This window comes from Arvicanthis niloticus, chromosome 1, assembly GCF_011762505.2.
Source record: "Arvicanthis niloticus isolate mArvNil1 chromosome 1, mArvNil1.pat.X, whole genome shotgun sequence".
Lineage (NCBI taxonomy): Eukaryota > Metazoa > Chordata > Mammalia > Rodentia > Muridae > Arvicanthis > Arvicanthis niloticus.
The window spans coordinates 112,705,670-112,726,061 of NC_047658.1; the positions used below are offsets into that span (position 1 = coordinate 112,705,670).

General features: G+C 52.7%; 2 protein-coding genes across 6 annotated transcripts in view; one reads left to right on the forward strand and one right to left on the reverse strand.

Moving 5' to 3' along the window:
• Positions 1-20,392, reverse strand: part of Rad9a (RAD9 checkpoint clamp component A) — a 59,355-nt gene that overhangs the window by 14,765 nt on the left and 24,198 nt on the right. The gene's annotated exons all lie outside the window — the stretch shown is intronic.
• On the forward strand, positions 4,049-12,776 carry Clcf1 (cardiotrophin like cytokine factor 1). Of its 4 annotated transcripts, none has more exons than XM_034511471.2 (3): positions 4,049-4,211; positions 9,417-9,583; positions 11,346-12,776. In XM_034511471.2, the coding sequence occupies exons 1-3, from the start codon at positions 4,196-4,198 to the stop codon at positions 11,838-11,840; spliced, it is 678 nt and encodes a 225-aa protein (XP_034367362.1). In that variant the 5' UTR covers positions 4,049-4,195; the 3' UTR covers positions 11,841-12,776. The 4 variants fall into 4 exon arrangements, with proteins under 4 accessions (XP_034367362.1, XP_076771192.1, XP_076771187.1 ...); XM_076915077.1 differs by lacking the exon at positions 4,049-4,211 and adding an exon at positions 4,220-4,343; XM_076915072.1 differs by lacking the exon at positions 4,049-4,211 and adding an exon at positions 4,350-4,566.

The window sequence follows — 20,392 nt, forward strand, 5'->3', positions numbered from 1 at the left end:
ATGAAAGGGACAAAGATGGGCCCAAGAGGACTACTGCCCCTGAGGAAAAGGGAGCTCGGTGTTTTAAAAGTGTATGATAATCTTTAAGCCAAATAATCATCAAGAAGAGAAGACTTAGCACTCAGGAGGCAGAGGAAGGTGGATCTGAATCTCTGAGCCAGCCTGGTCTACAGAGTGAGTTCCAGGACAGCCAGGGCTACACAGAGAAACCCTGTCTCAACAAACAAACAAACAAAAAACAGAACACAACAAACCAAGGGGAGGGGGAGGAGACTTGCTGGGCTGACCAGGCTGAGAAGTCACTCCTGCCTTCCCCAAGTCTATCTGGGCCAGCCTCTGTCATTCCTCCCTCAGCCCCTTAAGGCTCCTTTGTTTTTCCTTAGTAACTGGCATGGAGGAGGTTCTCAGGAAAATGTCTAGTGACAAGGGAATTAAAAAATGTCTCTACACCCTCTGTGGGCTTGTCCATGTCCTTCCTGGATCACCTGTCAAGAGGGGACCAGATTAGAGGTTTCCCTAGTTCAAGAACTGGGACCTCATTAGGCCAGGACCACGTCAACGCCAATAGCTGTATCAAATATAGTATTTGGGTACCTAGAGAGCTCCCTCCCATGACAGTTATAAGACAAAGGAGAAACAGGAACCTGAGGGAGAGGGAAAGAGAAAGGGGTGGGATTATAGCTAGCCCTTGAGCTAATACCCAGTTACTTTTAGTCCTTCCTTGGAGGGCAGTTTGGTTGTCAGCTCTGCCCCTCAGCCATCACAGTTCTTGGGTCTACTTACCATCTACCAGTGGCCTGCTATCTGTAAGGTCAAAGGAGGTGGCGAACTAGCATCCCAATCAAACATTAACTCACTAAATACTGGAGAAGGAGGGTGGATGTGGTCAAACCTTACTGTACACTGGCCAACTGGAACCCAGGTACCCTGAGTCTCACTCTCCACCATGCCTGCTACTGCTGGGAGTTGTGTGGCTGGTGCCCAGTGGACTCTCCCACTGTGGCTAGTAATGACATTTAATAAGTGTCCCCAAGCAGAAATTATTGAAGGCAATATTGGGATTTCCTCTTCTGTTTGTTACAAGACAGAGTATCCCAACAGAAGCTGAGAAAACAGCCTAAGGATCTCAGAAGACAAAGGGACAATTCCCTCTTCCTGAGGCTGCTTATCTGGAGCTGGGGGGAGGTATCTAGTTTCTCCTGCAGCTTCTCCCCTACCCACACTCCCACTCCCAGATTGCTGGAGTTGGAAGGGCCCTGACCAGGTTCTGAGAGCCAGCAAGGGTAAGGAAGTGAGAACAGAAGCTTCACTACCTCTTCAGCTGGAAACCAGAAGACAGCACCTGTCCTGCCCCACCCTGCTCCACAGAAACCCTGGGGGGCTCTCCTGATTCACTTTCCTTTCCTCCTTCTCCCCCAAATTCCAGCAGCCCACCCCTATTGGGGATTTGGCAGGAGGCACAGTCTTTACTCTGGCCCCCACCCCACCCCACCCCAGCTGGCAGCTTCCAGCTTGTTGCCTTTGCCCAGACATGGCAGAGGGGCACTGCAGCTTGGAGATGGAGCTGGTTTTCCCTTTGGCACTGTAGGAGTTGGGGGTGGCCCCCACTGGGTGAGGGGAGAGGGCAGAGAGGCAAGTCCAGACATGGGACTAAGGGAGAATCTGACTTTCCTAGAATGTGGGGGTCACTACATTAAGAATCAAAAGGCAAACAGGGAGCCCCAAGAACCATGTGTAAACCAGTTGTCCTGCTCCCGACCTGGGCTGAATGTGCTGTGAACAACTGCCCACAATTTCTGCAAGCCAATGCCTTCCGAGACACAGCTGGATGGAGTAAGCCGCAGACCCTCTCTCCAGCCTTAGTAAGAGGGTGTTCCTCCTCATGGCTGTCTTCTTTCCCGGCTGTCACTACAGCTCTCCTCATTCTGTCTCTGTGTCTCCTCTGCCTTTTCCTAGGTCCCTTCTCCTTTCTCCTTCCCCTTCTCTCCCCCTCAGCCCTCTTTACTTCTCTGTTCCCCCTGACTCAGCAAGGTGCTTTATAAGGTGCTGCGGGGCTCAGCCAAATCCAAACCACATTGTCTGCAAAGCCTTCCCACCAGGGGTGAGCTGTGGAGCTGTACAGCCCAAGCTGGGCGTTCAGGCTGCTCCCCTTCTCTTCCTTGCTCCCTTCAGAAGGGGTAGGAGATGCTAGGGAACCTCCTGGTCCACTCTGGGTCAGTTACGTGTGGGCATCTGCCTTCTTGACCTTGGCAAGCGCATCAAGAGAACGTTGGGCTCATTGGCCAAGAATGTCATTGAAGCTCCAGAGCCCTGGCTGGTGGGGGTAGGGAGATGGGGGAGGGAGGTCTAAGCACTTTTCACAGGGCCCCTCCAAGGCACTTTTCCTCAGAGCAGCTACTGATGCTCTAGAGCCCCTGCCCCCACCCAGACCTGCTCTCCATTCTCAGCTTTTTCTTCTTGTTCAGAAAAAAGGGGTGGGGGTGATGAGAGAGAAAGGAAGGGAGAGAAGGAAAAAAATAGAAAGAAACAACCCAACAACAAAGTCTGTCCCACTCCAGTGAGGTAATTGAAAACAAACTTCTTCCCCACCCCCCCACCCCCCCACCCCAGTTCTCCAGTGCAGAAAAGGGAAGTGCTGCCCTGGGAAACTAGCACTGGCCATGACTGATGCCTACTCTGACCCACAGGCTGGAGGGGCTGCGCTACACTGGCAGAGTGCCCTCCTTCCCCAGGGGTACCAGCAGAAGTGGGGGATGACTATCTCATGCCATTCCAGAGACAGGCATCACCTTTCCGGTCTAGTTGCCACCCGGGTATCTGCCCCCCATTGAGACTACAGATAAACAACACGGAGACTTATCAGATGACTTAATTGGTGCTATGCTTCTACAAGCACCCAAGACTTGGGGACCAAATGACTGTCCCCCAAGAAAAATCACAAAATGGGGCTGTCTCCAAGCCCCAGATGACAGCTGTTTCCTCTGCACTAGCTCTTTTGCTCACTCGCTCTCCCTGGCAGCCCTTTGGAGAGGGAGGAAGGGGGAGGAAGGAGACCCTCCTGGGAGGGTCTGGGCTTATGGGTCCCCTAGGTCTCCCACTCAGAAGTCCCAACCCAGGCCTGAGGGGAAGGAGGGAGAGTGCTCACTGCCAAACCACCCCTACCTCACCACCGGAAAAACCAACAACCCAAAACCCCAAAGGGAAGAGGATGCCAAATGTCTCGATGGGGAAGCATTTCACAAACGGGCTGCTGGGTCTATCCATGGCCTTGAATCTTGAGTTCCCGCTGAGTCACCCGTGAAGCCTCTGGTGTTGAAACTGGTCCGGTGCCTTATGCTGATTAATGAGTTACAAATCTCCCACCCATGTGCACTCTCCCTGGTCACTGGGAAGAATGAAAACCCTTGTGAACTTGACTGAGAAGCTGGGCCCTGCTGCCCTCTCCCCTCCTCAGGGGGCATTGTGAGCTGGTTAGTCACCTGCCCCAGCCCCTGGCGCCTCACTTAGCTCTAGCTATTGGAAGTGGGACAAGTGGCGGGACAATAGGCAAGGGGGGCGGTCAGCCCAGACAAAGGGCAGCAGGAAAAACACCATCACTTGCTTGGAGGCCAGCTTGCTGGCATTTGAGAGAATGTGTCATTGCATTTATTCAAGTGGGAGGGGGAGGGAAGGTCAGAAATGAAGAGGCAGAGGTAGGGTGGGTACAGGGACCCTAAACCCGGCAAGGAGCAGAGGGAAGGAGGCCAGCATGCCCTGGCCGACACCAAGAAAGAAGCCCACACCAAGGCCAGCTCCCTTTCCAAGCTCTCAAGAGTTTGCGGAGGGACGATGCCCTCCCTGCCCCCTCCCCCAGGAGGCCTAGGGTGGTACCGTCGCAGCCTTGCCTCACCTCACCACCCCCCCTTAGTGTTGTGGGAGGGAGAGGAGCCCCAGAAGCCCTCCCTTCCCTCCTCCCCCCTCTTCCCCCCACCCGGGGAGGGCTGCTACAATTTGTGGTTACAGCTTTACACGTCAGAAAAAAAAAAGTTTGCAGAATGTCCCACACCGAAAAAAAAATGCGAAACCGAGAGAAAAAAACCTGCGAGTGGGCCTGGCGGATGGGATTATTAAAGCTTCGCCGGAGCCGCGGCTCGCCCTCCCACTCCGCCAGCCTCTGGGAGAGGAGCCGCGCCCGGCCGGCCCGGCCCCCAGCCCCATGGACCTCCGAGCAGGTAGGAGCCAGGCGTCCGAGGCCGAGGCCTCCGCCCCCGCCCAGCACCAGTGAGATCCGGTTCCCGTCCTCCTCCCCACCCTCGGAGCCCCAAGCCAGGGCCCGGCCGGGGAGCAGAGCTCGGGCTGGGGAGGTACGGCCGGGCGCCCTCGAGAGGGGCCGGGTGGGGACGCGGCATTCCTGAAGTCCGCTTGTCGGAGCCAGGAGGTGGCTGAGAACGCGGCGGGGAGCCTGGACAACCCTCAGACCTGGACGGGCGGCCACCTGGAGCCACGCGAGGCGGGGTCCCAGGGAACCCGCGGACACAGAGCCCCGCGCCAGAGTCCGGACGAGCGAGTCCGAGGCGGGCAGCGAGGGTGCGGGGGGGGGGGGGGGGGAGCCGCGGCGCGAGGGAGGAGGGGGCCAGGAGAGGAAGAGGGAGGGAGAGAGGCAGAGGGGGAGCCCGCGGCCGAGCAGCGGGAGGCGAAGGGGAGGCCGACACCTCGGGCCGCGCTGAACTCCTTCCTCGGCCCGCGGGGAGAGGAGGAGGGCGCGCGAGAGGAGGGCGGAGGGCAGAGCAAACCTAGCTGGGCCGGGCCGGGCCGCGGGACTCCGGCTACTACGTTGCGCGCGGTGTGGCCGGAGCCCTCCATGCTGCCCACCGCCTGGGAGCCAGAGGCAGGTAGGCGCGGCAGGGTGGCCGGGGCCCCGGGCCCGCGGGGGCCTGGGAGTGATTACTGCGGGAGGGAGTTGTGGGGGAGACGCAGCCTGGCCGGACCCAGCAGGAAAAAGTCCGTCAGCGGCCCGGGAGCGCGGAGACTGCCGGCAGCCCCTCGAGCGGCTGCCTGGCTAGGCGGCCCGTGGCAAGAGGGCGGGTCGGGCAGGGAGTGGACGCGCTGGAGCGGGCAGCGGCTCAGCCGAGTCCCGAAGCCCGGCGCCCGGACCCCGCCTCCGCCCCCGCCGCCGCCGGGAAGGGAGCGGACGGGGGGGCGGGGCCGGGGGCGCCGGGGCCACACAAGGGGAAGGCGCCACCGCCGCCGGGAGGGGTCCGGGATCGAGAGGTCACCGTCGAGAAGGTAGGGCCAGCGAACTGCCAACTCCCACCGCCCCAGTTTCTCTGGGCTGATGCCCTCAAGCAGAGTCCGCGTAACTTCTTCAAAGTCCTCACACCCACGTTCTCACCTACCTTTCTATTACACTGGGATGCAGAAGGCTTCCTTCTAGGAGACCCCCCAATCCCTGTGTTCTCCAGAGCCTAGGAGCAGGCAGAACCTGCCAAAAGGAGGAGGGCAGACAGTGGATGGATGGATGGCAGCGGCAGTCCGAATCTTAGAGAAAGACTAGAGGTGGGAAACATCATACACACCTCTCGGAATCTGAGCAGGGAAATCTCTGGCTTTCATTTTCCCCGACAGACATCTGTCTCAGTCTAGTACACACCGCCATCCCGTTCGCCACCTTCACCACCGGACATAAGTTCTTACTTCTCTAACAGACAAGGTGAACCCTTCTAGCTCCATACTTCAAGGAAGAGGAAGAAAAACTAGAAATGGACGCCTCTGTCCCTGGGCAACCCCAGAAGTGTCTGCTGACAGGAGTAATGGGCTCCCCAGCTGCACATTGAAGTTTCCAGTTCACACTTCTGCAAGCCACCTCTACACTGTAGCTACTGATTCCTGACACTTCACATTCCTCCCCATAATCCCACCTGCCTGTTCACACCCTGGCTCCTGCACTCTCCGAAGCCCCTCCCACACCCTCCTGTACACTCTTGACCACAATACCCTTTCCAGTTCATTCACACACTTGCTCTGGGCTATTCCCTTCATTTCTTTTCCAGCGGCCTCAGTGGGCTGCTCAACCATAGAGCTGTGGCTTTACTCTCATCTCCCTGAGAAACCAAAGGCCCTCTTGTGGCAATCGGAGCAGCTTTTCCCTCAGCCTGAGCGCAACTCCTGGATTAACTTCACAAGGAAAGACTTGCCTTGCCTTCTGCCTTTTCCCCTGACACTGTTCTATCTTTTGGACTAGAGAGGACGAGAAGGGGAAAATAGGACTGTTGGAAAGGACACAGATGGAGCCCCATAGGATTCATCTGGGAGGAACCTTAGCACAGTGCAGTCTCCTTACAGGAGCCCACTGCCACAGATGGTTCGTAGTAGAGCCTGACTTCCAGGCCTACCTCCATTCCTCATCAGCCATGGAGGAAGGGAACCTGAGACTGCAGAAGTGAAGGAAGAAAAAATAGAAGGGGCAGCCATTCTTGAGGATGGAAAGACTAGGTTTCTGTGGGCCTTTTCTCTGGTCTGACCCCTGGATTTCACCAATTTTTAGGCTATTGCCTCCAGTTCCCCTTAGTGGACTCCAAAGTACCCAGATGCTAGTTCTGCTATGGACTGAAGACACAACCTTTCCTCTGGCTCCCATTTTTAGCCTAGACTGTAGAACCTCTGGACTCAACATCTAGGGCTCACAGCTGTTAGCCCCTGGTCCCAGGTGCAGTCTCCCCATCTACCCTGGACATCTGCACTGCTGAGCCCCCACCCTCGTTGAGGGTGGTCAGCTTGTGGGATGGGCCAGGAGCTGAGGGGAGACTGCTGAAGGCCTGCCTGTGTAGCATGTGGGGGTGGCCTTTGGGCTTGCCAGGGCTAAGGCAGTCAGTATGTGTGTTCATGAGGTGGGGCCTGGTTTCCCAGGGCCCAGGGATCTGGATAGAATTAGGGGCTGGCCCTGGCAGGGGCCAGGATAGGGAGTGTAGGGGTGCTGCAGCAGGAAACGTGAGCTGCACTCATTAGCTCCTCACGTGCTCAGCCGGATTTATAAACACAAGGAGAAGGGGATGTAAACAATCAGTGGGCAGCAGCCAGAGGCAGGGCTGGGACTGGGGATCAGGGCTGGGGGAGGGGCTGGGATACAGCCTTATGGTGGGGTCCACCTGCATACATCATGAGCTAGAGAGAAAAACAGGGAGCTGGGCTCTACCAAACCTATCCCTGGGCATTGGGAGTCCCTGGCTCAGTGCTCATACTGAGGTCAGGTGTTCTCTGTCCAAGCTTCCAGCTTGGCTGCCTGAGATATGGGCACATGTTGTCCAAGACCAAAGCTGTCATAGGACAGAGCAGAGTCCTATACTTCAACTCCCCTTTCACCTCTACTGGCCTCCACTCTGATTCCTATGACCGACTCCCATGCTTCTTTCTGCTTCTCTCTGGGACTGGCCAGTAGGCTCCCCTTCTGTCCGCCCCCCCCTGCACCCCCCCCCCCAGCTTGCAGTGACATAGTTACCTCAGAACTGAAATATTCCTGGAAACACCGGCCTCGTCTGGTTAATTTCATGAGCCGTTTTTCTGCCCAGATGACTTAGCTTTTGTTTATCCAAAGGCTTTTTCTCCCCTGTTGTCCCAGTGTAAGGAGCTGTTCTCCCCAGAGATGTCCCACAGGGCCCAGGAAGGGAGGAAGAAACAAGCTTCATACCAGGCTCCTGACTATATCTCCTGCTATGGGACAGACAGAGCCTAGTCCAGGATTCTGGATGACAGGGCTGCCTCTGCCAGGGTCAGGTAAAGAGGCCAGCCAAGCCTCCAGTTTCTGCTTTGGCAGGACTTTGGCAATGCCACTAACTTCAAGCAAAGCCATACTCTGTACCTGTAAAACCCTAAAGACTTAGCATCACAACAGACTCTAACCCTGATCTAGTCTCCATGCCTCTGTAACTCCAACCCTATCCTGAGTCTGAATACAGCCAAATTGTTAAGCCTATCCACTTGTTTCTAAGAACATGCCATTATAGAAAAATCTGCAAGTAAAAAATGTAAGCTAGAGGAAAGAAACCACTTGATCTCATACCTATCCAAGCTTAAAACCCAAACTAACCCTGCTTTTTGTGACATGCCAAACACCATTCTGTCTGATGGGTAAATCAACAAATTCACAGATCTTGGTCCCAGCTAACCTTCTGCCTGCCCAGACCTAACCACACTCCTGGACTCAAACCTCAACCACACTCACTCAACCAAATCCCAGGCTAAATTCATCTGAAACGTTAAGACTAACCTAGTCTTCAAGCCTAACCTAGCCCACTGCCTATTATATTCTTACCCCATCCTAGCCCTGACTTTGATTTTGGACATCACCTAAAAGTCTCTTTAGAAAACCATGTTTCCCACCTGATTCTGGCCCTTCTCCCAGCATCAACTCCTGGCTTCTGGAATAATCAAACCCTCTGATGTCGTCTGTTGGTCAGCCTCCCTCTTTAAATGCACATCTTTCCCCTTGATGCTCCCTCTACAACACCCTAAAGATGGGGGACGTGGCAGCACCTGTAGGGACAAGCCTATAACCCCAGCTACTCGGGGAAGCTGAGGCAGAAAGATTGTAAGTTCACAAGTAGCTCATTGAGCAACTCAGGGAGACCCTGCATTGAGATAGAGAAGGCTGGAGCTGTAATTCAGTGGTAGAGCACTGCCTGAATGCACAGGCCCTGTGTTCAATCCTAGGACTACGCTGTGTGTGTGTGTGTGTGTGTGTGTGTGTGTGTGTGTGTGTATGTGTGTATCAAACTTGAACATTGCTAATAAGAGGAATGCCTGTATCTCCTTCAATTAACCCTATCCTGCCCGCACAGCACCCAGGAACCATATCCTAGCATATACCCTCCACTTCTCACTCCACAAACCGAGGGTCTCGGCCCCATGGCCTGACCTTGGCTGTGGAACACCACTCCTACCTCTCATGGTTGCTGCCTCTCTTCTCACTCTTCCACAGGGCTCAGTGCTCACAGCTTGCCAGAGCTAACGTATGCCATATTCCCGCCCCTTAGTTCCTGCTACAATGGGACTGGAAGACTTGGAGAAGAGGCTGGGACACTACTAGAACTCCAGCATGTTGACACAAAATCCCTAAAGCCTGGTCTGCCCCTCTGAACAGACACATGTACACATAGTTGGCACATATAGGGACATACATGTCAAAGACTTTCAGCTGATAGCAGTCAAGTATCTACTGATAGACACAAATGCCAGGACTTAGTCCTTGCATACATACCTCCACATACACTCTTGGACCAGAAGTCTTTTTCTTCCTCCATCCATTCCACCTTCCATCTGGTCTCCCTCCCTTACCCCGCCTTCCTAGCCCAAGGTGGGGACAGACACCTGAGGGGCTGCCAGCTGTTTTCCCCACTTGGGCCTGGGCCCACCCTCATACTTCTTGCCCATCCTATCCACAGGGGACTCGTGGGGGATGTTAGCGTGCCTATGCACGGTGCTGTGGCACCTCCCTGCAGTGCCAGCTCTTAATCGCACAGGAGATCCAGGCCCTGGCCCCTCCCTCCAGAAAACTTATGACCTCACCCGCTACCTGGAGCATCAACTCCGAAGCTTAGCTGGGACCTACGTGAGTATCCCCTTTGACAAGAGGAAGCAGAGGCTTTTGAGAAGAGAGAGCATGGGGCAGGGGTCCTAGTAAATGATGGGGTGATGAGAGGCCCTTTGGGTTCACACAGTTTCTCCATCTGGCTTATCTTCTGCCCTTCCCTCTCAGGTGCCCCCCCTCCCATCCTGGCCTCAGAAGTAGGCATGTGGGTAGGCCTCGAACCCGCCTTGGCCCATTGCCCCATTGGCTGCCAGCCCAGCTGCCTGCCTCCCCCTGGGGGCTGGGGAAGTCTCCTCTGTTTACACCGTGTTGTGGTGTCTCCTGCAAGGGTGGGGCTGGGTGGGGCTGGAGGGCCCACCTTCTATGCCTGTGTTCCAGCTCGCCTCTACCCCAGACCTGGGGCCCTGTTGTTCTGGACCCATGGGCCTCCCTCTCTCTGCCTCTCCCATCCTTCACAGACCTCTTTGGGGGTCGGAGGAGGGGTCTACAAAGAATCTAGGGCATTCATGGCAAGGGGTTCAGGGTATGGAGGGTGGTTGGACCATAAGAATTTGAGGGTAGTCTAGAGATGTTCACAGAGCCCAGGAGAGAAGGAGAGAGGATTGGAGGCACAGAGGACCATGGGGAGCAGGCCCCTCTTCCCGTGTTCCTCTTCCACATCCCAGACCCTACTCCTGAGCCAGGGAAGAAAAAGGGAGGAGGTGGCGGGGGAGCTGGCTCCAGCCCCAGGATACACCGAGGAAATTAGTTTGTCTCTGTGCTTGTCAGCGTGTGAACCTCCCCCTGGGCCAGCGCCTATCCCAGGCCTCGCCCCTCTTTTCTTTCCCTCCCAGTTGCACATCTCCCACATCCCCTTCCCTGGGCCTCAGGCAGTTCCCCCGAGACATTGGCAAGGCCTTTGCCCTCTTCCTATGCTGCTCTATCTCCTGTGCCCTTCCTCCTGTCCTTTCTACATTTCCTCAGTCTCTTCCTTTACATCTCTGCTTCTAGCAACTGAATCCTCTTCTTGGGGTGTTGGTAAGTACATTGCCATCTCTTGTCCCTTTGGCTTAAAGAACTGGGCCTGTACAGTTTTGGTGTCACCAGATCCCTCTGCCTTTGATACAGACTCTCCTCTGGCTGGTTTCCCTACACAGAAAACCTCTGCCTAAGTCTGCTACCCTCTCTAATTCCCGACCCTTTCTCTCCTAACTTCCTCTGCCAAATTTCTTGAAGGAGCCGTCTACACCCTCTGCCTCCACTTCCTCTCCACCCACTCACTTGTTAACCCCCTGCAATCTGGCTTCTAGGCCACGGCAACCATCTCTCCCAGGTCATCAGGCATCTCCTTCTCACCAAACCCGACAGCATTTTCTGCGGCTCACTCTCATGTTCTGCAACTGCCCTGCGGAGCTCTGCTGCGTCCTGAGCTCTTCCCTGGCCTGCACTCTCAGAGGCCACCTTCTACCTCTCCAGCCTGGTCTCCTGGCTCCTCCGGCTCCTCTTCTTCTCTGCCCTGCCTGTGGTGGGCATTCTCCGCCCAGACAATCAGCACGTCCCTCCTCCGTGGCTCCTTCGTGGTTTTCTCTTTCTACACCTCTCCATAGGCGAACTCATCACCCCACTGCTTCACCTGTCTCCTCCATGCAATTGACACACTTGCTGGAAAAACCCGGGAGGTCTGTGACCAGAGGCCTCCCATGTCAGGGTCAAGAGCAATAGAAGCTGTGGGAGGAGGTGTCTCTCTGGTGGCAAGCTGGCAGCTCTGCTCTGCTGCTTCCCCATTGCCCTCTCCTTTTCACAGCTGAACTACCTGGGGCCCCCTTTCAACGAGCCTGACTTCAATCCTCCTCGGCTGGGGGCAGAAACTCTGCCTAGGGCCACGGTCAACTTGGAAGTGTGGCGAAGCCTCAATGACAGGCTGCGGCTGACCCAGAACTATGAGGCTTACAGTCACCTCCTGTGTTACTTGCGTGGCCTCAACCGTCAAGCTGCCACAGCTGAACTACGACGCAGTCTGGCCCATTTCTGTACCAGTCTCCAGGGCCTGCTGGGCAGCATTGCAGGGGTCATGGCAACTCTTGGCTACCCATTGCCCCAGCCTCTGCCAGGGACTGAGGCAGCCTGGGCCCCTGGCCCTTCCCACAGTGACTTCCTCCAGAAGATGGATGACTTCTGGCTGCTGAAGGAGCTGCAGACCTGGCTATGGCGTTCAGCCAAGGACTTCAACCGACTTAAGAAGAAGATGCAACCTCCAGCAGCTTCAGTCACCCTGCACTTGGAGGCCCATGGTTTCTGATCTCTGACCCTTAACTCCTGCACCTCCAGCCCCAGTCAGCTGTGCTTCCATTGTGGAGTGAAAAATCCTGTATACCAACATTTGTTGAGCCAGGAGACAGACCATGGGAGCTGTGCCCTCCTCAGCCTTGGATGGGGAGTGTAATAAGCCCTCCAGCTCCTAGGGTCCTAGGGTCTGGGGAAAAGGTCCAGTGGGCACCAAAAGGTAATGCCTGAGGGAGTTGAATGGCTCAGTGGGTATAAAGACTCTTCCTGCCTCCTGCTTTCTGCTTGCCACTTGCCAGTATCCACTCAGTTCTTCATGTGGCACTTGCAGAAACACACCTGGAGGGCATGGGTGGGGGCCATTGTAGCATGCGCCTTTCTAGGATAAGGCCCCTTGGCTTCCTTCCCTCTCCTTGGATGGGTGTTGCTCCCCTACCCCAATAACTACATATCCAGTTCAGGAAACAAAGCGACCAGTCTAAAGAAGAGTGTGATAGTAAGTGGAGGGGGTAGGGTCTATGCTGGAGGTGGCCTAGAAACCAGAAGATGTAATTCTAAAAGAGAAGGGCAGGGACAGACCAGACCCAGCAGTCACCAAGATAATTGGTGACACAGGGCGGAAAACAAAAGCCATGTTGAACATTAGGACCTTGCCTTGAATTTTCTTGCCAGCATCTTGCTGCCTCCTCTCTGCCCCTTTTCCCAGGATATCTGTGGTTGCCTGGGCTGGGGAGGGCAGCCATAGTCATAGCCACAGGGTTTCCTGAAAGTTTACATTGCAGTAGCATTGTGGGGTGGGGGTGGCTCCCCCAGGCTCTATCCCCAGCCCCACCCACTCATGACTCTAAGTTTGTTGTATTAATATTTATTTATTTGGAGATGTTATTTATTAGATGATATTTATTGCAGAATTTCTATTCTTGTATTAACAAATAAAATGCTTTCCCCAGAACGTTTTGCCTAGCTTGGTAATCTTCCTAGGGTATATTGCTGGTAGTCCTAGCCCTATCTGCTATAATTTTCACTGTCTCTTTATACCATAGAGGTACACGGGCCTTGGGGTACAGGCTCTTTCTGCTGGCCCTGGAGCAACCTATCCGCTCCCTTGTTGCACCCACAATGCCATGGTCCTCCCAGATAGCTGTGCGTGTTTCATGTTGTCTGCCAGTCTTCCTTGCCTCTGGACTGCTTGTCTGGTCTCTCAGGTCTGTCTGGCCTTGAATTCCCCAACTCTGGCTCAGCCTGCACTTGGTGGGAAGAGCTGTTATGTTCCTCTCTGACTTGCTAATCACTGACCCCTGACATTCAGTCCCAAGCTTCCCTGGGCTTCCATTAGTCCCATGAGGGCCCTCACCTTACTCTTCTCCTAGGAAGGCTGATGGACAGCCAAGTCAGAGTTCCTTCCTATGGATCTGTTCCTTTCCCTCCGGTGTAAAAGCCTATTTGGAGAAGAGAATGGGGTAGGTGGGAGGGATAATCTAAACTCCAATCTCATAATCTGTTACTTGGATAGCCTTAGACAACGTTTTCTGATCTTTGGTTTCCCTGTCTGTAAAGTGGGGGTAATTAAATACCTTTATGCAGTTGTTAGCGAGGGTGATGGAAATATTAAGGTATTTGGCTATAGCAACAACCATTGGAATAATTGCAGATTAGTTGGGACATATCACTGTGTCACGACATTCTTGTCATGAGCTGCTGGGCAAATTAATGGGTTAATTGTTCCCAGGAAACACATTGACATTTTATAAAAGAGTCTCCTACAGACAATGCCTTCTGCAGTAAGGAAGTAACAAGTGGTGGTAGGTGTCACTCAGTTGACAGCTACTTTAAGGACTCAATTCCCTTCCCTTCACTACACTTGCTGGGTAGATGGAAACCAAAAGAAGACTCAAACCTAACTTGACTCCTGCTCTTGTGGAACTTATAATCTACTTGGGAAGAAAGTTCAGCTTCCCTGAAATAATAAGGTATAGAAGCCCATTTACATGGTTGAGTGGACAAGGCAAGTGCATGAGTCCTAGAACAGGGCGAGGTGAAGGTGTGAGGTGAGGAGTTTCTGACTACCATGCATGGGCTGGCCAACCTCAGCAGCATGTCCTAGAGTCACCTGTCCCAAGTGGAACATGTCCTGATTCTGTGGGCTGAGATCCCTGTCCAGACACTTAACAAAACTCTGCCTCTTTGCCTAATGAGACACACTAGAAAGGGGATCAGGCTCTCTCTACACACGGGCAAAATATATCTTGGCTTGTGATATGAAAAACATTAAACAATGATATATGAGGAAGGCAGAAGGGAAAGCAGGGTCCTGTCTTCACAGAGATCTCAGTGTTAGCTGGTGACGTTCTTAGAGGCCAACACCAGTCTTCCTCTGCAGTGTCCTCCCCTTCTCTCCCTTTGTTCCTTCTTCCTTCTCTCCCTCTATCTTCTCTTTCTCCCTCCTCTTTTCCCCCTCTCCTCTCTGCCTCCCTCTCTGCCTCCTCTTTATTCTCCTTCCCCAACCCCAGCTTTTTTTCGGTCATTTTGTAGCCTAGGCTGCCTTGCAATTCTCCTGTCTCCTACCTCTGCAGTGCTGGTTTAAAAAGTATACACCACCCTCTGCTCTTTTTTTTTTTTTTTTTTTTCTTTTTCTTTTTCGATCTGTGTAGCACCCAGCTCAGGGTCCAACCTAAAGGTGTTTCATTAATGTATTCTGTAAGTGTGGAACAAAGCAATCTAGGAGAGGGAGTAGACTGACCGCTTGTAAATGCATGGATATGAGGAGGCAGGTTTACTTAAGTGTAGCCGATGGGCCAGTGAGATGGCTCAGTGGGTGAAGGTGCTTGCTGACAAGCCAAACATGAGTTTGATCTCTGTTACTCACATGGTAGAAGAAGAGAACCAATAAATATTAGAAAAGGTAGGGAGTCAAGCAGGCAGACCCATCAAATGAAAGTATAGGACAGAGGGCAGTACCTAATGGGTGCAGGGCTTGGGTTGAGAGTGTGTAGAGAAGAAGCAGCGTGTCTGCCTTTTGATTGATGTGTGTAGTGCCTGGCACATAGCAAGTACTCAGCACACCTTTTGCATAAATGCACAGGGTAAGATTCAGTATTGTTCTTAGAGGACAGGAAGATTTCAGACAGGTAGAGATGGGTCTGGACACAGTGGAATCTCCTTTTCAGGAAGACAGTATTTTGGGGGCAGGCTCCAGGATTGCTCAGCCATGCATTTAGATAATGTTTTAGCACAATGCTAGACACAGTGACACCCTTGGTAATTTGATGAAACTGATTAAAGACTGTCCAAAAGAAGACGTTTGAAGGGTTTAGAAGCTGAGAGCTGATCCGCTCTCATGCTCTGGAGGAACTGAGAAGAGAAAATAGAGGAAACACACCAGCTTGGGAAGTTAGGAACCACAGGCAACTTGTTTGTTTTTGGATATAGGGACCAGGCTCACTTAAAACTCATAGTGATCCTCCTGCTTCAGTGTCTTAAGTGCTGGCATTATAGGCGTGTACCACCATGCACACCCCATAGGAGCCTTTGACATAGCAGGTGAGAGGCAGACACCAAACTGTGAGTCCAAGAAAGATACAGTATGAGGAGAGTAGAAGTGAATACATATTCTGTGTCCTTTGATAAAGGCAGGATCAAGGAAGGCTTATCATTTATCTGTTTTAAATAGAAGAAATCTAAACATGTTATTGCCAAGTGTGGAAGTGGTAGCTGAAGGATGGAGGGTTTGGGGTACTGAAGAGGTAAGAAAGAGAGAATACAAAAGCTTTCTGGTCAGACACAGGGAAGAACCAGGGGATCACAGACACATCTTTCTTGAGGGTCCTGTTTGTGGCATTTCTTAGCAACCTGGAAACATCTTGCCTCTACCCAGAGCCTCCTGAGTACTGGCTCTCAGCCTCCAGGAAGCTGCCTTCTCTCCTATGAACAGGTTTTCATCTCCCTTACATCTTCTCAGACACAGAACGTTTCCAAGCATGTAAAATGACAGTGAGAAGACAAGGGGAAGTTAACCTCTCTCATCTCTACTCTCACTCCTTTTCCCTTAAGGACACAGGACTTCTGGGGACAGTGCTTTGCCTCTATGGCACTGCAAAAATCCAGGTAGTCTTGACTTGTATGTTCATTTCTCAATACCTGGGCTTCTGACTCAAAGACCCTACTTAAGAGTTGTAACTTGGGCTGGAGAGATGGCTCAGCAGTTAAGAGCGCTGACTAAAGTTCCTGAGTTCAATTCCCAGTAACCACACAGTGGCTCACATCCATCTGTAATGGGATCCAATGCCCTCTTCTGGTGTGTCTGAAGACAGCTGCAGTGTACTCATATACATGAAAGAAAGAAAGAAAGAAAGAAAGAAAGAAAGAAAGAAAGAAAGAAAAGAAAGAAACCCAATCAATCAATCAATCAATCAATCAATCAATCTTGGGTTCTTGCAGAGGACCCAAGTTTGGTTCCCAGCACCCACGTACAGTGGCTCACAATGGCCTGTAACTCCAGCTCCAGGGAGAATCTGACTTCTATGGGTTCTGTGCTCTGTGAGAATCTGCACTCATATGTTCATACCCGCTTGACTGAGTACATAACTTGCCCAGCATGCATAAAGCCCCAAGTTCAAATCCAAGTACCTCAACGCCTGTCCCCCCCAAAACCAAATAGCATCTCCAAGTACCTCAAAGCCTACCCCCACAAAAAAACCCGAAAAAAACCCAACTCCAAATTACATCTTAAAGAACATTCTGACTTTTGCTAGGCCTTGTGGTATCTGCCTTTAATTCCACTACTCAGGAGGCAGAGACAGGCAGATCTCTGTGAATTCAAGGCCAGCCTGGTCTATGTAGCAAGTTCCAGAATTCCAGAATAGCCAAAGCTACACAGAGAAACCTTGTCTCAAAAAACAAAAACAAGAAGAGTTATAACCTAGATGGCCAAAGACAGTTCATTATCCGCATGAAAAAATGTACATGAAACAAGCTTCTCTTCTACTGGGAGCTACCAGCCCAGTAGTGGACATTCCCATAAGATGCCCATAAGATGCTCTGTAGGATGTAGTGCTGAAACCCAGGCACTGTGATTAGGAATTACTAGTGGGTATGTCAAGAACTCAAACTGCACATCTGTAATCCTAATACTTGGGAGATGAAGGCAAGAAGATCAGGAGTTCAAGGGCAGCCTTGGTTTACATAGTAAATTCAGTCTTCAGTCAAGAGACTGTCTCAAAAAACAAACCAGGAAAAAAAGAAAAAGAAAAACCCAAGAGCTCTGAAGTACTCTCTGAGCCTGTTCTCTGAGAATACCTGTGGCTGCTCTGTAAGGCCCCACCCTCACCGTTTGCATGTGTGAATCCAGTGTTCCACACAAGAAGCATCTCTTCAATCCATTCCCTGCCTTTGTTCCTTCTAGCGTCTTCTCTGCTTGTAGTGTGTGGCACAATGGCTCACAACTGCTCAACAATTCCATTCTAGTGACCTCGGGTCCCTCACCTCTTGACTTTGCCATGCTTATCTTGCTGGTCCTCAGCATTAGAAAATGCCCTCTCTTCACTCAGCCTCAACCTCTTGCCTAGGTCTCCAGAAGTCCTGTGTCCTTAGGGGGAAAGGAAAGAGAGCAGAGATGAGAGGGGTTGAGCACATGTGTATTGGAAACCTGCAGCTAGGAGAGAAGGCAGTTTCCTTGAGGCTGAGAGCCAGTACTGAGGAGGCTCTAGGTAGAGGCAAATCACCACACCTCACCAGAGAATGACACAACAGCCAGGACTTAGGGGTCCCCTCAGTAGCAAGAGAACTCATTCCAACACTCATCTTACACAAACACATTTACCACAGCCACAGCCACTCAAACTGGGAAGGCAGAGGGCTGCCCTTTGCTTTCCTTAGCCTAGAGCGCAAAGGTTAGCAATTCAGAGGAGACTGCATAATCTGATGATAGTTCCCTTTGAGTCCTCCCTTTTAGGGAGCCATAACTGTCCCTGTCTTTGTCCTCTCCTGAGCTCCCTGACTCAGTCTGGTATCCACATTTCCTAGAAGGGAAAAAACCCTTGCCAGCAGACTCATACCAATGCCACAGAGGGAGTAATTGTAAGAGACCTGTGGGCCTCAGTCCCAGCCCTTTCTATCTTACTCTTCAGGGTCCCTAGAGTGGCCAGTTTAGAGGTAATTTGGAGGTACCTCCTCAACTTGCCTCTACCTCCAGGATATAGCGCTTAGGGACCAACTAGGATCTCATTCCTGCTGGACAAAGTCTGACACCTGGTGGCCATAGTGAGGAATGACCAGAAGGGCACTTTTCAAATCCCCAGAATTTCTTCTGAACTGCTGGCCCTGGTGAAAGGGGAGCTGACCAGTGGAGCTGGTGTGGAAAGTTCCTGGGCAGGGCAGAATAGACATTAGGGACCCAGGAAAACCTTTTCTCACCCTTTAAATCCAGGAAACTCAGAACCTACCAGGCTAAGGTGCTGGGTCTGAGAGGGTAGAGAGGAACTTGGAGCAGCTCCTGAAGGAATATGGTACCTGGGGAAAGAACGAAGGCTGGTAAAACGTTTTGGGATGTTCACCTGGATGCACAAAATCCACTAAACTGGACTGATTTTAGCTCAGAATGAGTAGTGAGGCCTGAAGGATGTATGGCTACGGAGAGGGAAGGAGCAGGAGAGACCTCACATCCCAGTGAGCCCCGTGCAGCTGCTCTCCTCCCTCTCTCTACCTGCCCCATCTTCTCAGCATTATCTGGCTCTATCCATGTGATCCATCTCAAACTGAAGGACAGGGACTTTCAGGATGTATATTGGTGTACAGTGCTGACCCAACCTGGAACTGTCACACTGAGTAAAGCCAAGCCTAATCTGCTTTCCACTGGAGCCGTGCCCCAGTGAGTCCCAGCTCTGGGCTTCTGTTCTGTTGGTCCCTAAGCGCTGTTCTCCTGGTCTCCAGGACTTTGACCTTGAACCTAGTAAGGCTTTGGGTATTTCCAAGGTGTAAGTTAACTCCGTCTGCTTCTCTCACCAGCTTCTGAATCAGTGCTGACCAAAGACATGTCACATTCAAGACAGAACTGAGCCACTAACTTAGACCACCAGTTTGGTCTCCACTCTGAGAACTGAACAGCAGTTTGGTGGAGCCCAAGAAGCTGCCTGCATCAAGCAAAGTGTTCTAGGTAGGGAGGGAAATGAGGAAGTTAGAGAAGAAGGTAGGAAAACACCCAAAGACAGGAGGTCACGTTAGTGCCCCAAACACTTTAGAGAACCATCAGATGCTGAGCAGGCCAGGATGATCCCAATGCTCACCTGGAGAAGACAACATGCTTCCTAGGGAGAGTTCCATTCCCCTCTCCCCAACCCCACCAGAAGGCCAGTGCTAGGGTCTTGCACTGAGACAAAACACTCCAGATCCCTGAGGGGCTGAGGGGAACCTAAAGCCCCTGGGAGCTATCTTTCCAGACAGTGTAGGAGAAGCTACCTGGACCTGAGCCAAGAAGATCTGGGGTAGGGGCTGGAAGGAGGGCAGGTAGGGATAGCCCGCCAAGATCCACAAAGCAGGTCAGGGTGTCAGGAGCTGCCAAAGGAGAGAGGGGAATAGGCCCAGGCAGTGGTGGGAGCTGCTGTGGCCGCCCAGCGGCACACCCCATTTCACGCTCCCTGGGCGGTGGCAGGCCCCACGGCTATCAGCTTTCAGGGGTGGGAGGGACCAGGAATGAGGAGGGGTCTGCCCTACCCAGGCTTCCCTGTTCCCTCAGGGCTTTGTGGACTCAGGAAGTGGGTGCCACATACCTTGGGGAACAGCCTCAGAGTACCTTTCTGAGGCCCTTTTAAGGAGTGGTCAGTCCCATAGAGCCTAGGAGCTACCCCACCATAGAGCACTAGGCTTGACGAAACCTAATGCTTATGCTTTTCCCTTCCTAGTAGAGAATACCCCTCCCCCTTCCCAACTCTGTGGAGTCCTTTCTCCCAGACGTGGGCTCCACTGTCCAGGAGACAGATGGAGGGATCAGACCTGGGCCACCCCAAACAATGGGTCAGAGAAAGGCCTTCCAGGTCTTTTCAATGTGGCCACAGCTCCCTCTTCCTTAAGAAGCTAATGGGGGAAGACTAGGCAAGAGGAGGCCCCTGGAGACACAACCTCTGCCCACCACTGGTGAACTCCTCTCTGGAGTGATCCTTTTCTCTGCCTTACACACATGGGAGGCCAGCTGAGTGCTTCCTAAGCCAGATCTCAGAGCTTCCAAAAAGGTGGGCAAAGGCCTCCAATCAGCCATCCTTAGACCTTGCACCCCTGGAAAGAAGAACCGGATGGGCTCTCCAGAGGGTGATTAGTGCTGGGTCAGTCCCAGTGCTGGTTCCCAGACTCCCACAGGCCAGCACTTTCACCCGCTGCCAGGAAGTTGGTGAGGGGGAGGTGGTAGTAGGGGTGAGTCAGTGATGACAGGAACCCCAAAACAAAGGTCATGGGTAGAGAATTGAGAGACGCTGTTTACAGCAATTACCTCCTGGAGGTCTTCTCCCAATGCCTACCATTCTCCTCTAGCTCTCAGGAGCTCTCACTCCTGCTCTCTGTCCAGTCTGACAACTGTGTATG

Coding starts and splice junctions, on each gene's coding strand:
- Clcf1 (XM_076915066.1), top strand. CDS start 4,841: ATGCTGCCCACCGCCTGGGAGCCAGAGGCAG. Junction 4,872..9,416: donor CGCCTGGGAGCCAGAGGCAG/GTAGGCGCGGCA, acceptor TCCTATCCACAG/GGGACTCGTGGGGGATGTTA. Junction 9,584..11,345: donor GAAGCTTAGCTGGGACCTAC/GTGAGTATCCCC, acceptor TCCTTTTCACAG/CTGAACTACCTGGGGCCCCC.